The sequence below is a fragment of the Grammomys surdaster genome, unplaced genomic scaffold (assembly GCF_004785775.1).
Source record: "Grammomys surdaster isolate TR1022 unplaced genomic scaffold, NIH_TR_1.0 219, whole genome shotgun sequence".
In the NCBI taxonomy this organism is placed as follows: Eukaryota; Metazoa; Chordata; class Mammalia; order Rodentia; family Muridae; genus Grammomys; species Grammomys surdaster.
The window spans coordinates 3,510,542-3,531,287 of record NW_021604664.1 but is presented as its reverse complement, the minus strand read 5'-3'; the positions used below and the strand labels follow the sequence as shown (position 1 = coordinate 3,531,287).

General features: G+C 42.0%; 1 protein-coding gene across 2 annotated transcripts; it reads right to left on the bottom strand.

Annotated features, from left to right (window-relative positions):
- Window positions 1-3,498: 3,498 nt before the first annotated feature.
- LOC114625567 (histo-blood group ABO system transferase 1) lies at window positions 3,499-18,187 on the bottom strand. Of its 2 annotated transcripts, XM_028772882.1 has the most exons (7): window positions 18,183-18,187; window positions 8,611-8,680; window positions 7,934-7,990; window positions 6,607-6,654; window positions 5,291-5,326; window positions 4,482-4,616; window positions 3,499-4,186 (listed from the first exon to the last, which is right to left on the bottom strand). In XM_028772882.1, the coding sequence occupies exons 4-7, from the start codon at window positions 6,651-6,653 to the stop codon at window positions 3,499-3,501; spliced, it is 906 nt and encodes a 301-aa protein (XP_028628715.1). In that variant the 5' UTR covers window position 6,654; window positions 7,934-7,990; window positions 8,611-8,680; window positions 18,183-18,187. The 2 variants fall into 2 exon arrangements, with proteins under 2 accessions (XP_028628715.1, XP_028628716.1); XM_028772883.1 differs by lacking the exons at window positions 6,607-6,654; window positions 18,183-18,187 and having other exon boundaries at window positions 8,611-8,675.
- Window positions 18,188-20,746: the final 2,559 nt, after the last annotated feature.

Genomic DNA, 20,746 nt, shown 5'->3' with positions numbered 1-20,746 from the left:
ATCAGAGCAGCCTCAACAGGCATCTTGATCAGTCAGTGCCAGGACTTGGGAAAAAGGTTAATCATCTCCAGACTCTCTTATCTTCTCAAAATACGTCATTGCTATTAACCTAAACACATCTCAAGAAGTCCAGAACACTCTGTAGTGCTCAGCTCTCTGCATACAGCACTCTTGCAGTTTTAACATAGTCCCACCTTAGGCTTTCATTGAGAAATAAAAGCTCTGAATGGAGTTATGTCTGTGGAATAAGAAGAGGTTTTAGAAGACCATGTGTTGAGAGAAGAGGCAGTGGTCTGTTATGGATGGGCCTAGTGCTGCTTGTGTTTTGATGTTAATTCCACTCTCCTGGGAGGGACTTCGGACAAGGAGTGAGTCACATACTCAGGTGACTTCTTGTGAACCATCCCCTAATGAATAAAGGAGCCAATCACTAGGTGAGTATGAGGGACTTCCAGGTTGGATAGCAGGAGAGAGATAAAGCCTTTTTTTGGACATTGATAGCGTGAGAACAAGATGTCCTGGTTTCAGTGGTGGATCCACCAGGATTCACCACCAGAGGATTTAGGTTTAATATGGTTTACAAGATTAGGATTCTAGTTGTTGCACCCAGAGATTGAGTTACCATTGTTTCTGAACTAAGTTTGTGTTGTGTTTTCCTTCACTCAGCAGCTCATCTGGGTTCCAGAAAGAAAGGTAAAGCGGGGGGTTTGCCTGATGTGCACCACAAAAGGCTGTGAGAGTTTTGAAGCATGGGGCTGGTGTGGTAGCAACCTGCCAGTGGGAACTTAGCTATCTGGGTGGAGAGATTTTGGAGCTCTGAGTCAGAGAGTCATCAAGAGATAAGAACAGGTGGGTCATTGCCCACCAGTGCATGGCTGGCCAGCCCACCAGGGCAGAGAGTAGCTAGGCATAGAGCAGGAACTGCCATTCTTTTTTAATATTTTCCGCAACAGTGGTCTCTATGGGATTTTCATAAGACAATTAACATCAACAATCATTGCTTGGTCCCTTGGTGCCTTTATTTATTTATTTATTTATTTATTTATTTATTTGTTTGTTTATTTATTTATCTTATTATTTATTTATCTTTTTATTGGTTATTTTATTTATTTACATTTCAAATGTTGTCTTCCTTTCCAGTTTCACCAATGCAAACACTTCACCCCGTCTCTCCTATTCACTGCCTCTATGAGGGTGCTCCCCCACCCACCTACCCACTCCCACCTCACCTAGTATCCCCCTACACTGGGGCAACAAGTCTCTACAACACCAAGGGTCTCCCCTCCCGTTGATGCCAGATAAGACAATCTTCTACATATGAAGCTAGAGCCATGGGTAACTCTACATGTGCTATTTGGTTGGTGGTTTAGTCCCTGGGAGCTCTGCAGGGGAGGGGGCATCTGGTTACTTGATATTGTTGTTCTTCATATGGGATAGCAATACCCTACTGTTCCTATAGTCCTTCCCCTAACTCTTCCACTGGGGTTCACATGCTTAGTCCAATGGTTGGCTGTGAGCATCTGGATTTGTATTGGTCAGGCACTGGTAAAGCCTCTCAGGGGACAGCTATACCAGGCTCCTTTCAGCAAGCACTTCTTAGCATCAGCAATAGTGTCTGGGGTTGGTGTCTGCAGATGGGATGGATCCCTAGGTGGGGTGGTCTCTGGATGGCTTTTCCTTCAGTCTCTGCTCCACTCTGCCCCTGCATTTCTTTTAGACTGGAATAATTCTGGGTTAAAATTTTTGAGATGGGTGGGTGTCCCTTCCCTCAATTCAGGAGGTCAATTAAATACTGGAATATAAGCCCAAACAACCTGTGTGTGACAGACAAAAATATCATGGCCAGGTCTGGTGAGAAGCAGAGAGAGACAGATGTTTTTGAGGTCCACACTCTTCTGGTCTAGTGGCAAATTCCAGACCAGCCAGAGATACATAGGGATCCTGTCTCTCTCTCTCACACACACACACACACACACACACACACACACACACACAAAATCTCAAATGTAAAAAATGGAAAACCAGCCAAAGACACAATGGACTTCAGGGCCTAGAAACCATTTAGGAACAAGATAAATTAGGTTTTAAGAAATTGTTGCAAGCCGGGCGGTGGTGGCGCACGCCTTTAATCCCAGCACTTGGGAGGCAGAGGCAGGCGGATTTCTGAGTTCGAGAGTTCGAGGCTAGCCTGGTCTACAGAGTGAGTTCCAGGACAGCCAGGGCTACACAGAGAAACCCTGTCTCGAAAAACCAAAAAAATAAATAAATAAAATGATGTCTAAAAAAAAAAAAAAAAGAAAAAAGAAATTGTTGCCTGTCTTTGGATCCTGATTCCCTAACTGGGCTGCCCTCTATGGCCTCAGTTTGAAGGAGATGCACCTAGTCCTGTAGTGACTCGATGTGTCAGAGTGGGTTGAAACCCAGGGTTTGCCTCCCCTTTTTCAGTGGAGAAAAGGAGAAACATTTGGGGAAGGGCACTCGGGGGACCAGGAAGAGGGGGATGTGCAATTGGGGTATAAAGTAAATTAATAAATCAATGAAAAAATAAAAAATAAAATGAAGAACACCAGAACTAGGTGTGGTGGCATGCTTGTAACCTCAGGACTCCAGAATCTGAAACAGGAGTATCAGGAGTTCAAGGCCATCCTGGGCCACAGTAAGGCTAAAACAACTGGGAGCTATTAGAGACTCTGTCAATAAAAAAATCAAGCAACAATACCCCAAAGCCATTCAACCAAAAATGTAAAATTTGGGGCTGGGAACTGAGTTAGATTCTGACACTGCAAAGGGAAAAAAGTAGTAATCCCTTTATATTGAAAATTTTAAATGAAAACTAGAGTATAAAAATAGTGTAGTGAACCTAACACTCAGAAAGTACAGTCAGTACATGCTTTTAAGATAGAGTCAAGACAGGGAATGCACCTCAGAAGCAGCATGCCAAACTAGTATCCATGAGGCCATAGGTTTAATCCTAAATTTGTTAAAACAAGAAAAAGAAAAGAAAATTTAAAATAACCCGTATTATATAGAAATGCATTTATTCCAAGGAAAGAATAACTAGCTATTAGCAAATAAGCCTAACACGTGGAGAGGAGCTGTCCCATCAGGGCTGAACAGGAGCTAAGCACATCTGGGCCTTTATGATGACTCTCTCTGCCTTCCTCCTGTTCCTATGGGCACTGGTCCTCTGTCGATCCTCATAGAAGAGGAAGAAACCACCCATAATGAGGATGCACAGGCTGTTAGATAACTGTATGAGTTTCTTCCATGATTTGAAGGCTCCATCTCACTAAATACAAGGAGCATACGGACAGCATTGGAGCTGATACTGGTTGCCACTCTAGGGACTCACTGTGTGGTAAGCCAAATGGTTCTGGACTCTGCTGGACTCTGAGGTAGGGTAGAAGGTGACAGTTGTCTCTCAAATCCTTTCAGTTCCAGCACAGCCTGAAGTGCCACCTGGCTATCAGCCTGTCCTCTCCAACAGGAATTCAGCTATCAGTTCCTGATTTTCTGATGGTTCTTGGGCACAGCCACATATCTCAGCTTCTTCATGATGGAGGGCCAGCCGAGCAGCTTCTGGTCCCACACATATTCTGGGGACAGCACCTTTGTAGGCTTATGGTAAAGCAGGTACTTGTTCAGATGGCTCTCATCATGCCACACGGCCTCAATGCCATTGGCCTGGTCCTCCACCATAGCCTCGTGGCAGGCCTTGGTGAGATGGTACACCTCCACCACTGACCCTCCAAAAAAGCCCCCTGCATAGTAAAAGTCACCCTCATCCCTGGGGATGTAGGCCTTCGACTTTGGCCTTCGCTCATAGGTAAAGGCCTCTCGGCTGCTACTGTAGAAGCCAGGATGCAGGGTGCCAAAGAGTGCTGAGAGAATCTCCACACCCACATGGTCACTGAACTTCATGTCCACATCTGCGCACACCAGGTAATCCACCTCATGCAGAAAGCGCCGCTCTGAGAAGAGGCTGATCATCTCCATCCTGTGCATGGACACGTCCTGCCAGCGGCTGTAGTTGCGCACAGTTAGAACCACCAGGCTCCGTCCTGCAGCCAGCGGCACCTGTGGCACATCCGCTGGCCGGTCAGTGAAGACATAGTAGATGACCTTATGTCCCACCATGAAGTGCTGCTCTGCCGTCTCCAGGAACAGCTTAAGAAACACCACATACCTGTGAGGGAGGACAAAGGAGTATGGAGAGGTTTAATACAGCTAGAACAAGACTTACCAGGGCATAGGCCCAAGCTGCAGAAACCATGGCTACCCCTTGATCCCTCCACATCACAGCTGTCCTGATAAGTCTGCAGACTGTACCTCACCTCATCTCACCCTCTACCACCACTGCTGGCCAAGTGCTGGCCATCATTCCAAGCTAATATAAGGGTTTTAGGGATCAAACTCAGTTCCTTCTGCCCTTGAAGCAAGTGTGTTACCCACTAGCCATCTCTTTAACCCCAGTTGCTTACTTTTTGATGGCAAACACAGTCAGTCCAATCGTGGTATTCTGAAACCTGAACTGTTCATTCAGTATGTTGATGTTGAAGGTCCCCTCCCAGATGATGGGAGCCAGCCAAGGAGTCAAGACAAGAACATCTTTCCTACTACATGGGAAGAGAGCCAAGGGCAACATGTGACCAAACGTGCCTGCTGGAACCCTTCTCAGATTCCCCACCCTCAACTTCCTGCAGGGCCAATCACCCTCCCAGAGGGCCTGGGCCAAGAAGAAGCAGCTCTCACTGACTTTGGGTATCATTTGCCATCTATCTTTTTTGTTCTTCAGACTTGGTTGTTTCATTGACTCTGAAGCTCACTGTTAGGCTAGCATTTCCAGAAAGTTGCCTGGATCCACTTTTCTCTGCCCTCTACAAACACTGCTAAGATTACAGGGACATGCCACCATGACAAGCTATTACAACCCCCAACCCCAGCCATAAAAGCAATTGGATTTTAGTACTAGCATACCCATCATGTCTCTAAAAATTCCTGATCACAGAGACAGAAAACATGGACCAGAAGCCCAAATGTAAAATGGGATACAGAAGGTGCTCAGTGCCACATACCTGAATCAGACAATCCTAAGACTCTGAAAGTGTTGGTAAAATGAGGTTAATGAGAATTAAAATTATATCTTTTTTTGTGAGTTAAGTTTTTTCTAGTGCTGGAGACTGACTTTGGGCCTCAGGTGTACCACTGAACTATTCCTCTAGGGCAAGCAAATCACCCTTTAGTGCTTTAGGACTCCTGGACTACACATGCAGTGACTAAATCTACTCACGTGGGTGTTAGCACTTTTGGCTGTGGATAGGCCATCCTGAAAGAAAAAAAAAAACAGAACTTAAGTTGATAGTAAGGTCATTGGAGTCAAGTCTCTATTAGGCAAAAATCCATGTCACCTTGTCTGCCAATGATCTTGGGATCCAAGGATAAACTAAAAAAGGAAGATCCCAGTCTTAGTTGACATAAAGTAGAGAGAAGAAATCAAGACACCCTACCCCAACTTAAGTCTGGGATGTCTAAAGACTACTTTAATTCACAAGACTAAATACATCTGTCCCTGGTGAATGCTGATCATCCCACAAAGGCCTGCAGCCAGATTTGGTTTTCTCCTTGGTCATGGCACACAGCATCTTGGCTCTCTGTCTTGGTCAGGCACCAGTCCCATCATCAGTAGAAAGTGGTTTCCACAAAATTCCTGAGGCACTGTATGGCGGTGGGTTGTCCCTACATAGGACACCAAGCCCCATGGCAGAAGAACTACTTCTGCTAGTAAGCTGCATGCCCTATGATGGTTTGTAAAACAGGGAGCAGGGCTGGAATGATGTGCAGCACTAAGAGCTCTGGCTACCCTTACAGAAACACTGGATTTAGTTTCAAGCACCCACATGGAGATCCACAACAGTCTATAAGTCCAGGACTAGGGAACTGAGGCCCTTTTCTAGCTTCTCTGTGCACAGGAACAAATGCAGCACACAGACATGCATGCAACCAAAGCACTTATACACATAAAACAAAAATAAATCTTTTTTAAAAAAATAAGTCAAAAAATTCTGCCCAGGAAAGAAGCCTGATGACATCTTATTGGGTGAGACTTTCAGGCACCAAAAAATAAACACTTCAGGACCCCATTCCTAGAAGGTACTACAACAGACAGAGGAACAGTACAGAATAGGCAAGATGGTTGCCAGAACCCCTAGTAGGAGTCAGTGTTTAGTGGGCACAGTTTACAGGATGGAATATTCTGCAGGGGGATGGTGATGATGGCTGCACCACAGCACGAATGTGCTTGCTGCACTGAACTCTTGCAATTTGTGAGGATGCCAAACTCATGTGTGACATATGTTGCTCTGAGAACAGTGGTGAACACATGTAAACTCAGCTCTGTACCAGATGAGCTAGCCTGGCTCTTCAAAAGTCAAATGACATGCACTTAGTCAAAAGAAAGTATAAGATTATATGTTCCACTTCTCGTACAGATAGGGACTTCCCAGCTGCCCATGGTATACACACACACACACACACACACACACACACACACACTTCCACTCAAACCTCTAGTGAAGAACTTAAGAGCACCATGTGAGGGCCAGATACCTTGACACAGTTGCAGCTTCCTGGACATCCAGCTGTATGATAGCCATACTGCAGAAAAAGAACACAGGAAACAAGTTTATACCAAGAAGGATTAGGGTTCAGGCACACAAAGCCTGGTGGAAGGGCACAGTGGTGCCAGAGAGTAGAGTAGATCTGTTACAATTATAGAACAGCAACATGATGATTGCCCCAGGCATTATGCCCAAAACACAGCAGTCAAAGTTCACTGCCCCACATTCACAAGATACTCCTGACTGGAGTCTGAGTAGGAAAGGAGTTCCAGAACATAACAGACTCCCAGCTCCTTCCTCCCATCATGAAGTAGAGTCTATTCCTAGCCTTAACCTAAGATAGCAATGATACTGGATGACTTCAAACCCAGCTTCTGGGAGCCAGAGAGAACCTGTAATAGATCACTGGTCTCAGCCAGGCTGAGAAGTAGCATAACATACACCAGAAAGCCCCAGGGATGGGACTTCTGCCCAGGGATACCGTCATCACTAAAAATGTGTGAGACCTATAGGGAAACACACCTCCCTCTATATAGCTAACCATAGGAACCTCTGAAGACAGAGTCATCAAAGGTGTGACTGCCTACTAACATAAGTGAGGGTGTGACAGAGTGCTTTGTAGTCATGAAAAGGTAACACAAGGGGAAGCTAGTGGAAACAATGAGCAGTTGGGAGTCACAGCATAGACAAAGATCAAGGCCAGAGCTCCAGCTCAATAGCATGGCTTGTGCAGGAACACAGGGGTAAGCTGCTGGGGAGGATGGATCAACAGGCTGGATCCAACTATCCCTACCTTCTGTTCTGAAAAATCGCTAGCTACTATAAGGAAAAATTGAGACAGACGTATAAGTACGTGGTTGATACAAGGCTACAGCAGAACTAGAGAAACAGAGCAAAGTCAGGGGATGTCTTCCCAAAAGACAGACTGACAGGATCTGGGGAAGTTGGAGGAGGAGGGGCTACCAACATGGGTCTGATTATAGAAGGCAAATGACATTGCCCAGAAGGCTGCTGGAGAGGTGGGTGGGGAGCAGAACCTGTTCTTGGAGTTGCTTAGGTATATACAGAAAGGAGGATGAGGTGGAAACCGGAGAACACACATGTCCTTTAAAGACAGCAGGAACCAGCTGAGGCTGCGCTGAGGAACCTGGAGAAAGACCAGAGTCACCCATGTAGAAATACAGTCAGAAGCCACAAAGCAGCATGCAGCAGAATGCTCAGTCAGCCATTAACCCAGCCCCCTTTCACATGCATTAGTATGACACACATATATTACACAAACACTCATAGACATGTATACACTTTTTAATACTCACCAAGTCTCGCCTCGTGGGTTCCCCAATGCCTGGATTCTGTGGCTCAGGAACCCATATCTGTGGGAAGGACAGGCATGAGGACAGATGATCATGACACAGACCTGAGACCAGCTCTCTGCCCTACCCTCCAAATGTACCACTGTACCCAGAAAAGAGAGCACAGAAGTTCCCAGTGGGGATCCAGGTCCAGGTGACAGGTCTAAGCATGCTCACCCATGGGAAGAAGAGGTGGTAAGAAGGGCTCTAGGAATGAGGCCTCCATCTGAACACCTGTAGCAGTTGCAAATAGTTCCTACTCCATGCTGGGAACCTTACAACTCAAGGCAATATCAGGTAATATTTCCTGCCTGTGTCTACACAAGGCCCAGGAGACATGGCAGTGTCTTTGCTCTGTGTGGGTTCACAGATCATCTGGAAACAGAGAGGGCCGAATTTCTGCCCCTAAGTCTGACCATCCCTTCCCTAGGCGAACCATCACAACTAGAGCCAAATAACTGGGTATCTAACCACACAAACACCTTTTGTATAATCAGAGGCTTCACTGTGTAACTGGACAAATAAATCTGGACATGCCTCTGTGGATGCTGGTCCCTCATCATTGCTGTAGTAGTAGGGATGCAAACAGTTCAGGATACCCATCATAGTCTCAGCCCTTCATCTACAGCCTAGGTTCTTACCCAAAGAAGACTAAGACAAGCACTATGAGGGGAAGGATTCCAAGGTGAAGGGAGTAGCATTTCGGTCTTCCTGAAAAACAGCAGCACAAGATCTAGTTACTCACCAGCTACTTGGGCCTGACTCCCCTCCAGGCCTGTCCTGAGATTCAGAGTTCATCCTGTGGCCTGCAGCAACCATTCAGTATCAGGCAGCCCCAATGTGAGCAGGAGCTCTAGCCCCACTGAGTACTCAGAGGGGAGAGAAGGTTGTTCCCTTCCAGATCATGACTCCAGCTGCTCCCCTAGGTCCCTGGTGTCTCCTTGGGCCCTCATGTCCTCATGCCCCTGAGCACCCTTTCCCATGATAAACTGAAAACCAAAAGGTCACTGTTGGATCCATCACAGGAGGCTAGGACCAGCTCCCCTGCTGGTCCCATATACTTACATCCACAGGAATATCAAATGATCTTTTCTAGTGAAAAGATCTTATTCTCCTGCTAAAGTTGAAACCAGGGGTTGATACATAATAGGCAAGTATCCCACTACTGAACTATGTCCCTAATACCTCAAATGATTTTTATGTCTCTAGAAGATATATTTTCTCATAATTAAGCCCAAAATATCCTAATAACATATATCTAAAAAGACACATATGCAAGCTCTGGAGAAAGATCTCAGTGGGTAAACCTTTTGCCACAGCCAAACAAGAATTAGGACCCCAGTTCATATCCCCAGAGCCTATGTAAAAGACAGACATCTGTAATCCCAGCACACCTATGGTGACACGGCCATGAGAGTTGTGGAAATTCATGAAAGCTCACAGGACAGCTACGCTGGCATATACAGTGAAAAACAGAAGAGACCCTGCCTCAAACAAGATGAAAGCCAACAATGGAGACACACGGTTGTCCTCTGATTGTCACATGCACACCCACACTCACATGATATTTTTAAGGCTTATGTCTTAAAATACTTATCTCTCCCAGTCCCAGCCAGTTACGTTCCCTTTTCACCTACCTTATGTCGTATTTTTTTAACATTTCATGTATTTATTTAGTAGTACGTGTGTGCATGCTGCATGTCACAGAGCACATGTAGAGATCAGAGGACAACTTGTAGAGGTTGGTTCTCTTTTTTATGATGTGGGTTCTATGGACTGAACTCAGGTCATCAAGTTTGGCATCAATGATCTTTACCCATTGAACTATCCCATTTGTTACTTCTTATGTTTTCTCTCCATGTCTCCAAATCCTCCTACAATGGAACAATCGATTTCTAAAATACTCTAGAAACATGAGAAGGTGACATTTATTTTTTCTTATTATGTTCTCCTCTACCTTTGGATAGTTACTAGTTTAGCTATAGAGGAATCTAACTGAAAGTAATATTTGCCCAATTTTGAAATAAATACATATTTTTAATTTGGGGCTTAAAGGATGGCATAACAGTTAAGAGCCCTAATTGATCTTTCAGAGAATCAGCATTCAACATCCACCTGTCAGCTCACAACTGTCATTACCACCAGTCCTAGGGTCTTCAGTGCCCTCTTCGGGCCTCCATGAATACTGAACACATATGGTACACAGACATTCATGCAGACCAAACACCTGTACACATAAATTTAAAATAAAATAAAAGTTAATTTTTTTCCAGACAGGGCTTTTCTGTGTAGCCCTGGCTGTCCCAGAACTTGCTCTGCACACAAGGTGGGCCTCAAACTCAGACATCTGCCTGCCTCCACCTCCTGAGTGCTGAGATTAAAGATGTGGGCCATGAACAAGCACCTAAAAAAACTTTTTTGAGGTATAATTTACATCTAAAAATATACCTGTTTTAGATGTTCTTTAATAAACTTTGAATAAAACCCTCCTTGCTGTCTATGCCCTCCTCATCTACATAGGAGGCATATATCTACCTGCTTACATAGCACAATGGTGTTGAGCCTCAGGACAGGGTCATTTGTGAAATTTTGAAGAATCACTGGGGTTTGTTGGCTTCCAACATAACTGAGAAAACTGAGCCTTGGGGTCAGAGAGACACCCTACCTCAAAGGATTAGGTAAAGAGGGATGAAGTAGGACACCTGATGCCCTCTTCTGGATTCTGTACTAACACTCATAGACACACACACACACACACACACACACACACACACACACACCTTTAAAAAAAACATTGACTAAAAATCCCTGCATGGATGGTAAAAAGGTTCATGAAGCTCACTCCAATTTAAGGAGTCATTGGTAACTCACAGCTGTGGGGAGGGAAGAATCCACTTTCTTCAGGAAGACAGCCCCTGAGGAGCTGCGCATGCTCCCATGGATTATCCTACATACAAGCAAATGCAGGGAACACTAAGTGGACTATATGAGCTTTTAATAGACATACATAGAAGGAAAGAGGCTGTAGGGTCAGAAGCAGAATTGAGGAGCTGAGGGATATTCAGAGAGCACAAGGCATAACAGAGGATCCAAGTTCAATTCTTCATGCCCTCTTAGGTGGCAAACAGTCTCCCATAAATTCTAGCTCTAAGAGGGCATACTGACACCTCTGGTCTCTGCAGATACCTGTGCATATAACCAAACACAGGCACATACAATTTACATAATTTATATAAAATAATAAAATCAAAATTTTAAAACAAAAAAGTATTTACCCACATAGATGGCTCCATTTCTGGACTCTGTATCTACTCTATGGAGCTGTGGTCTACCCTAACTCCAACCTATCCTGACAACTGTGGCTGTGTAATACAGGTTGGGGGAATTTTCTCCAGGTGTGCTTTTGTCTTTCAAAATATTTTGGGTTGCAGTAGATAATGTATTACAAGGAAATCAACCAATGCCAGTATTGGGTCTAATTTCATGTAATTAAAAATAAGTATTGTAAATAAAAACAACCCCATTCTTCTGAAAAAAAATATTTTGGGACCTTTGAATATCTGGGTATTTTGGAACCACTGAATTTCCATAGAAAGTTTAGTTTCCATTTGTTAACTTCTATAAAAATTCTTCTGGCGTTTTTCTAGGTGTCAGGTATCATCAACCCACCAGATGAGGCAGAAGACAGCTTAGCAATATCAGATATTCCTCCTATGCATGCAGTACCTATGTATTCCTTTCTGTAAACAACATTTAACTCATTTAACTCAATGGTCTTTAGTGAAAATTGTATAATATTGTCAAAACTACGTCTAGTTTTCAGATATGACTGAATTTTTTTTTAATTTTGGTGCTTAATGGATCCTTAAAAGTATTATGCTATAAAACTAATTTAGGCACTGACTTCAGTTTCTGAAACCTTGTTCAGATACATAGTCACTAAGCATGTAACATGTAAAGAGATGAGACATGAAAATACATGTATAAAGGATCAAAGGTGACTGAGGCCACACAGAGAGAGGAAAAGCCATTACTGGAATCAAGAAGAGAAGAAACCAAAAAATGAAGAGCAAGTGCACAGCTTAAGACTTGAAGGCTATTTTTTCTTAATTTGTCATACTGAATTTGAAAGAAGTAGATATGAAAAGAAAAGATAGCACAATATAACATATATAAATGAATATTCATGACACTGAGACCATTGTAAATATTTCTAGTATAATTAATAAGACAAAGAAATTGACACAGACAAGAAAAATGGAGGTCAGTAGCTACAGCCAAGTTAATGGCCTGGGAGGGACAAAGACAAGAAAACAGGAGTAAAACTCAAATAAACAGCCATGCTCACTTCTGATGTGACTACAAACAGAAAAGGGAGAAAATTATACCCAGAGAGAAGGAAATAGACAATAAAGATAAGAGTGAAACTCAACAAACCAGAAAGAAACAAAGACAAAATAAAAATCACCAAAGGTTAATACTTTGAAATCGTAAATAAAATCAGTAAAACTAGCTGGTAAGATGCAGAGAAGCAGGCCAGGCAATCATGGATCATACCTTTAATCCTAGCACCAGGGAGGTAGAGGCAGGTGGGTCTTTGAGTTCAATGACAGCCTGGTCTGTAAAGCGATTTCAAGGACAGCCAGGACTACACAGAGAAACTATGTCCAGAAAAAAAACAAAAACAAAAGAAAAAGATGCTGAGAAACAAATGACTAAAATATAAATGTAAGAGCAGCTCCAATGCCAATAGAAATGCACAGAAGAAGAAAAAAAAAAAAAAACTCGAGTCTGATTCTCTGTGACACTAATTGAGGCCAAGATGTCCCAGATGTGACCCCAGATGCATAAAAAGAGGGATAACTGCAATCAATAAGCACTTTGAATTTCTAGCCTCCAGAAACAAGACACACTGGGGTGGGAGGGGGGTTGGTGGAAACAATTTCTCAGTGATATATCTGCTTTCTAAACACTTAATATACATAATATATAAAAAACCCTTTGAGAAGGCGCCTTCTGCCAGGACAGAGCACCAGCTTGTTTGCTCCTCTGAAAACACAACATTCTTTAGGCCTCCAAGAGGTCCACTGCATGCAGGGTAACTGGACAACAGACCCCACAGTCCGAAGGCCTCTCAAGAGATCTGCTGGAGCAAGGCAATGAATCAGTAGCTTCTCTGCCCCTCTGAAAACCCCACAGTGTGAAGACCTTACAGGAGGTCTGCAAAAGCAAGGGCCACAGGCCTGCCAGGAGACTGGCAACAACCCAGGGACACAAGAGGCTGGCACTGGACAGAAACACCCAGACCAGCTAACAACAGGAATAACTAGATGGTGAGAGGCAAGTGCAAGACAAGACACAACAGAAACCAATATACTTTGCATAATTAGAATCTGGTTCTACCACAGCAGCAAGCCTGGGATAACTCAACACACCTAAAAATCAGAAAGCTGACCTAAAAATTCTATCTCATGAAAAAATATAGTCCTTTAAAAAGGATATAAACAATTCACTGAAAGAAATACAGGAAAATAAGAGTAAATAGGTAGAAGCTCTTAAAGAAGAAACAAATTAAGACATACAGGAAAACACAATCAAACAGGTGAAGGAATTGAACAAAGCAATGTGAGACCTAAATGTGGAAATATAAATAATAAAGAAAACCAAATGGAGGCAACTATGGATACAGAAAACATAGAAAAGAGGGCAGCAATTACAAATATAAGCATCACCAACAGAATACAAGAGATAGAAGAGAGAATCTCAGGTGTAGAAGATACCTTAGAAGATATTGACACAACTGAAAAGAAATTCAAAACATAATAAACTACTAGCCCAAAACATCCAGGAAATCCAGGATACAGTGAAAGGAGCAAATCTAAGAATAATAGGAATAGAGGAGACTGAAGATTTCCAGCTCAAAGGACCCAAAAACATCTTCAACAAAATCATAGAAGAAAACTTCTACAACCTAAGAAAAGAGAGAGCCATAAACATACAAGAAGCCTATAGAACACCAATAGATTGGATCAGAAAAGAAAATCCTCTTGTCACATAATAATCAAAACACTAAATGCAAAGAACAGAGAAAGAATATTAAAACCTTCAAGGGAAAAGGTCAAGTAACATATAAAGGCAGACCTATCAGAATTACACCAGACTTCTCAACAGAGACACTAAAGCCAGAAGAGCCTAGACAGAGGTCATGCAGACCCTAAGAAAACACAAATGCCAGCCCAGAATACTATACCCAGAAAGACTCTCAATCAACATAGATAGAGAAACCAAAATATTCTAGGACAAAAACAAAATTCAAACAACATCTATCTACAAACCCAGCCCTACAAAGGATTATAGAAGAAATACCCCAACACGATGAGGGTACCTGCACCAAAGGAAAGAAAAACAAGATATTAATCATCTCACAACAAAGCCGAAAGGAGAGAATCACATGCACATAGTGGCCATATACAACAGCAAACATGACAGAAATTAACAAGTATCTGTCTTCCATATCTCTCAATATTAATGGGCACAATTCTCCTATTAAAAAAAAAAACCTAAGCTAACAGACTGGATATGCAAACAGGATCCAGCATTTTGCTGCATACAAGAAACACACCTTGATAAGAAAGACAACCACTATCTCAGAGTAAAAGGTTAGAAAAAAGGCTTCTAAGCAAATGGTCCCAAGATGGCATCTGGAGATGCCATCCTAATATCCAATAACGTAGACTTTCAACAAAAAGATACCATCAAAGGAAACATACACCAAGAGAAAAATCTCAATTCTGAACAACTGTGGCTCCAACACAAAGGAACCCACATTCATTAAAAAGAAAACTTTACTAAAGCTAAAGACATACAATGAACTCCATACTGGGAACTTCAACACCCCACTCTCACTAACAGACAGGTCATTGAAACAGAAACTAAACAGAGACACAATGAAATTAATAGAGATTATGAACCAAATGCATTTAACAGACATCTACAGAATATTTCACCCTGAAACAAAAGAATATACATTCTCTCAGAACCTGATAGCACCTTCTCCAAAATTGACTATATAATCAGTCACAAAACAAGCCTCAACCAATACAATAAGACTGAAATATTCCAAAGCATCCTATCAGATTGTCACAGATTAAGGCTGGTCTTCAATTACAAGAAAAACAACAGAAAATCCACATACGCATGGAAAGTGAACAACTGTCTACTCAGTGATAACTTGTTCAGGGAAGAAATAAAAAAAGAAATTAAGACTTCCTGGAATTCAATGAAAATAAAGATACAGAGTATCCAAACTTATGGGACACAATGAAAGCAGTGCTAAAAGGAAAATTCATAGCACTAATTACCCTGGTAAAGAAATTGGAGAGATCCTACACTAGCAACTAAGAAGCACATCTGAGAGCTCTAGAACAAAGGAAGCAGACAGCAGGAAATAGTCAAACTCAGAGCTGGAGTCAATCAAATAGAAACAAAAGAGAACTATGCAATAAATAAATAAATAAATAAATAAACAAACCAAAAGATTTTTAGTAAGAGAATCAACAACATAGATAAACCTCTAAGCAAACTAATTAAAGTGTCCAGAGACACTACCTAAACCAACAAAATCAGAAATGAAAAGGGGAGACATAACAACAAATACTGAGGAAATTCAAAAAAATCATCAGATCTTTCTATAAAAGTCAATACTCAACAAAACTGGAAAATCTGGATGAAATGGACAATTTCTAGACTGATACCACATACCAAAGTTAAATCAAGAGCAGGTAAACTATCCAAACAGGCCCATATCCCCTAAGGAAATAGAAGCATTTAAAAACCCTCCAAACCAAACCAAAAAAGGGGGGGGGGGAGCAGGGCCAGGAGGCTTTAGTGCAGAATTCTACAAGACCTTCAAAGAAGAGCTAATACCAATACTCCACAGATTATTACATAAAATAGAACAGAAGGAACACTACATAATTCATTCTATAAAGCCACAATTACTTTGGAACTTAAACCACACAGAAATCCAACAAAAAAAGAGAATTTCAAATTAATTTCACTTTTGAATATTGATGCAAAACAATCAATAAGATTCTCCCAGACCAAATCCAAGAACACATCAAAGAGATTATCCACTGAGCAGATCCCAGGTGACTGCTCTGCACCCAGTCTCACAAAACCCAGAGGAAGTGGGCCTACCAGGAGCTCTAACCGGGGCAGCATCTTAGGTAAGGAGACAGCAACACCTGCCCCAAACAGGGAGTAACTGGGACCCACTAGGACCCAAGAATTCACTCCTGGCCAAGAGCACTGGTTCCTTCCAGTCTGGGCCCGAACACTGAGCAGATCTTGGGCCCCACCTCTAACCCTAGTAGTAACATCCAACCCACACAGTTCTGAAACAACCAAGATAATAGGAAAGAGAGGCTCCAGTAAGAGACAGGACAGGTAGTGCTAAGGTGATCCAGATGGCAAAAGGCAAGTGCAACAACATAAGCATCAGCAACCCAGGGTACTTGGCATCATTAGAACCTAGTTGTCCCACACTAGAAAGTCCTGAATTACCCATATCACCAGGAAAGCAAGATTCAGATTTAAAATCACTTCTAATGATGATGACAGAGGACTTTAAGAAGGACATAAATAACACTCTCAAAGAATTTGAGGAGAACACAGGTAAACAGGTAGAAGCCCTTAAAGAGGAAACACAAAAATCCCTTAAAGAATTACAAGAGAACACAATGAAACAGGTGAAGGGATTGAACAAATCCATCCAAGACATAAAAATGGAAGTAGAAACAGTAAAGAAATCACAAAGGGAGACTACCCTGGAGATAGAAAACCTAGGAAAAAAATCAGGAGTCATAGATGCAAGTATCACCAACAGAATACAAGAGATAGAAGAGAATCTCAGGTGAAGAAGATACCATAGAAAATATTGACACAGCTGTCAAAGAAAATACAAAATGGAAAAAGTTCTTAACACAAAACATCCAGGAAATCCAGGACACAATGAGAAGCTCAAACCTGGAGGATAATAGGTGTAGAAGAGAGTGAAGATTCCCAACTTAAACAGCCAATAAATGTTTTCAACAAAATTATAGAGGAAAACTTCTCTAACCTAAAGAAAGAGAAGCCTATGAACATACAAAAAGCATGCAGAACTCCAAATAGACTAGATCAGAAAAGAAGTTCCTCCTGTGACATAATAATCAAAACACCAAATGTACAAAACAAAGAAAGAATATTAAAAGCAGTAAGAAAGACCAAGTAACATATAAAGGTAGACCTATAAGAATTACATCAGACTTCTCACCAAAGAGTGTAAAAGCCAGAAGATCCTGGACTGACATCATACAGACCCTAAGAGAACACAAATGCCAGCCCAGGCTACTATACCCAGCAAAACTCTCAATTACCATAGATGGAGAAACCAAGATATTCCATGACAAAACCAAACACAATATTTCTCCACAAACCCGGCATTACAAAGGAGATTATCAGGAAAACTCCAATACAAGGAGAGAAATTATACCCTAGACAGAGCAAGAAAGTAATCCTCTTCTGACAAATCCAAAAGAAGATAGCCACACAAAGATAATTCCACCTCTAATAACAAAAATAACAGGAAGCAACAATCACTGCTTAATATCTCTTAACACCAATGGACTCAATTCCCCAATAAAAAGACATAGGCTAACGGACTGAATACATAAACAGGACCCAACATTTTGCTGCATACAGGAAACCCACCTCAGTGACAAAGACAGATATTACCTTAGAGTAAAAGGCTGGAAAACAAATTTTCAGGCAAATGGTCATAAGAAACAAGCTGGAGTAGCCATTTTAAAACCTCCAGCCCGAGAACACAAAGGGAGGGACTCATGGTTCCACCTGCATAGGTAGTTGAGAGTGGCCTTGTCAGGCATCAGTGGAAGTGGAGGGCCTTGGTACCCAATAGTTTGGATTCACTAGTGTTGGAGAATTTGAGAGCAGGGAGGCAGGAATGGGATGATGGTGGGAGCACACCCTCATAGAAACTCCCAGAATTATATGGATTAGATATGACAGAGACAGGCCACCAGAAGACTAGATTCCAGAATTCAAACAAAAAATATCTTGATCCTAAATTTTGTTTTGAGAATAGTATATTGCAGAATACACAGCCTTGGTATATCTACTCATCAAGCAAGCTGAGCAGACCTGCTCGTACCTCTGATGTCCTGGAATCTCAGCTGAATGCAGTGAAGACACAGATGTCAGAGGGTTATCAATTTACTCTTCCCCCCGCCCCTCTTCTAGTATCTCAATGCTCATAACCAGCTTGAAGAAGTTAATGAAGAGTCAGTGCCCCTACTCCCTGGGCTTGGGGACTGAGGTGGTTAATATTGGGTTGTCTTTCTAGGGAAAAGTAGTGGTTTTGTTGGAACAGGGAGGAATCGCTAGGATTTATTGTATAGCCATAATGTATTGGTAGAAATCTGTATCATTGTTATTAAGCTAAAGTTATAATTTCTTAAATGGTACAAAATTTACTTTGATTTCAAATTTAAGGTTTTCATTGGTACAAGTCTCTTATTGATATAGAAGTGAGATTAATATTGTTACTCTCATAGGCATTGTGCATATATAACACATTTAGGAATACAAGGCTTAGGCTCATTCCTTCTTTAACTTTTTTTTAACTGATTTGAGATGGTTAGCCTGTGAGATTGTAAGGGCCTATAGCAAATTCATGGCTTCGAGTTTATTGTTAGGGTGTTTTCTATATTTTATTTAGAAGTAGGTGAGAGGAGTTAACAGACAATAGTCCAGATTGCCTTACATGGATAATTGGTTTTCAAAACCTCAGAAGTCCACAGAATTGACATTACCAACATTTCTGCATTAAGGTTCATTTTGATTAGAGACCTATCTGCTCCTGACAGCTTCCTGTCTTGGATTCTAAGAAGAAATTGAGCGTCTTTGGAGTTACTCCAGTTGTGGTGAGACAGCCACTAGGCAAGACTTGCCTCTTTTCATCTACAGACAAATTGCTGTTCTGAAAAGGACACACTTGCAGAATAGTCCACTGATTATATCTGCCAAGACAGAGTAATCAGCCCTTAATAATTCTGCATCACTAGGTCTGTCAGATGATCCTGGGCCAGAAGATTGGATGCTCCAATGTTTTGTATTATACGTATTATAGGGACTGTCCAGGTATTCAGCGGTCTCTATAAATTGGCTAAGTTTTAGAAGCTATGCTTTGTGCTTCCCATAATTTCAGTTAATTCTGTCATTCTGGATTTCTGACAGGGTTGAAGACTTATAGTCTCATAGCCAATCCCAGCTATTTACTTTGAGAGACAAGACTTGAGAGGATGGTTTTCAGCTGACATTCATTCTAAAGCCAAGAAAAAAGCCAGGTTCAGAACTAAGTCTTTTAGTTAGGAGAGATGACAGAGGTTCTGGTTAGTCAACAAAACGATGGACTGGGTATTAGGTCTATCTTGTACCTTACTGATACAAATTGGTATAGTTACGCTCTAATTGTATTTTCACAGAAAAGTTTTATCTTAACAGGAAGGGTGATATGTAGGAGGAGCAATGGTAGGAGGAGTAAGGAGAAGAAGAGGAGGAGTAAGAAGAGGAGGAGGAGGAGCTAGGAGACGAGAGGGAGGAGGGGAACACGGAGGCGGATGTTCGAGTGTCTCCACCAGTCAAAGATAGTTGGTATATCTAGGTTGGGTATTGGGTTACACTTCTGATTGTATGGTTATCTTGTTATTGAGCATTACCAAACTCATAAAGCCTTTGATTAACATTTTTAAAAATAAATAAAAATAAATATAATAAAAAAGACCCATAAAACAAAAAAAAACACAAAACAAAAAAAACAAAAAACAAACAAACAAAAAAAGATTATCCACCATAATCAAGTAGGCTTCATCCCAAAGAGAGAAGGTTGGTTCAATATATGAAAATCCCCCCCCCAACGCGTGTGTTTTCCCACAGCAGCACAGCTGGCACCCAACATGGGACACAGACACCCACAGACTTCAAGAACCGGGCTGCCCAAGTCTGCTACAGGTGAACACTCAGGTGCCAGAGCCACCTATCTCTCAGCACACAAGCTGCCAGCTGCGCTTGCGTGCCCCCGTCTCTATTTTGCTCTGCCTCCCTGATCATGCGATCGAAAAACGCCACAACAAGACCACAGGATCTAATACCGCTGGAAGGTAAGCTCCCCAACTCTGGAGATGAACAACCTATTACTTCCTCCTGTGTTTTCAGTCAGAGCCATTGCATGGATTTAAATAAGCCAAAGGAACAACTGATGCCTTCTGGCCAGAGCCACTCTCTGGTGTTGGTCAAAGGTTCCTTTGGCCTCTGCTTAAATCCCAACAGCCCACAATGGGTGTTGGCAAAGACTCTCTATCTAGACTCTCTTTAAAACAACAACAACAAAAAAAAATCTGGTAATGCAGCAGCCATTTAAAAGCCACAGGGTGGCATCCAGTTCTTAAATCTGTGGGAAGGCTTAGCGTTTTGGATCTTTGTGGAATCCCCCAAAGCCATCAGACCAAGGGAACATTCCCATTGGACAAAGCATTTCTCCTCTTTTCTGTCATGGGCAACTCAACATCACATAAAAAAAAAAAAAAAATTACCCAAGGCCAGGCAAATAAGTGCCCTACTAGAATCCCAAGGGGTGAAAATAACCAAATAACAAGCCTTCTTGTTTTGGGGAGGAAGTCCTTCATATAGTCCCATGCATGGCTGAAGACAATATGT

Coding starts and splice junctions, on each gene's coding strand:
- LOC114625567 (XM_028772882.1), bottom strand. CDS start 6,653: ATGGCTATCATACAGCTGGATGTCCAGGAAGCTGCAACTGTGTCAAG. Junction 5,327..6,606: donor GAAGCTGCAACTGTGTCAAG/GTATCTGGCCCT, acceptor TTTTTCTTTCAG/GATGGCCTATCCACAGCCAA. Junction 4,617..5,290: donor CCAAAAGTGCTAACACCCAC/GTGAGTAGATTT, acceptor CTTCCCATGTAG/TAGGAAAGATGTTCTTGTCT.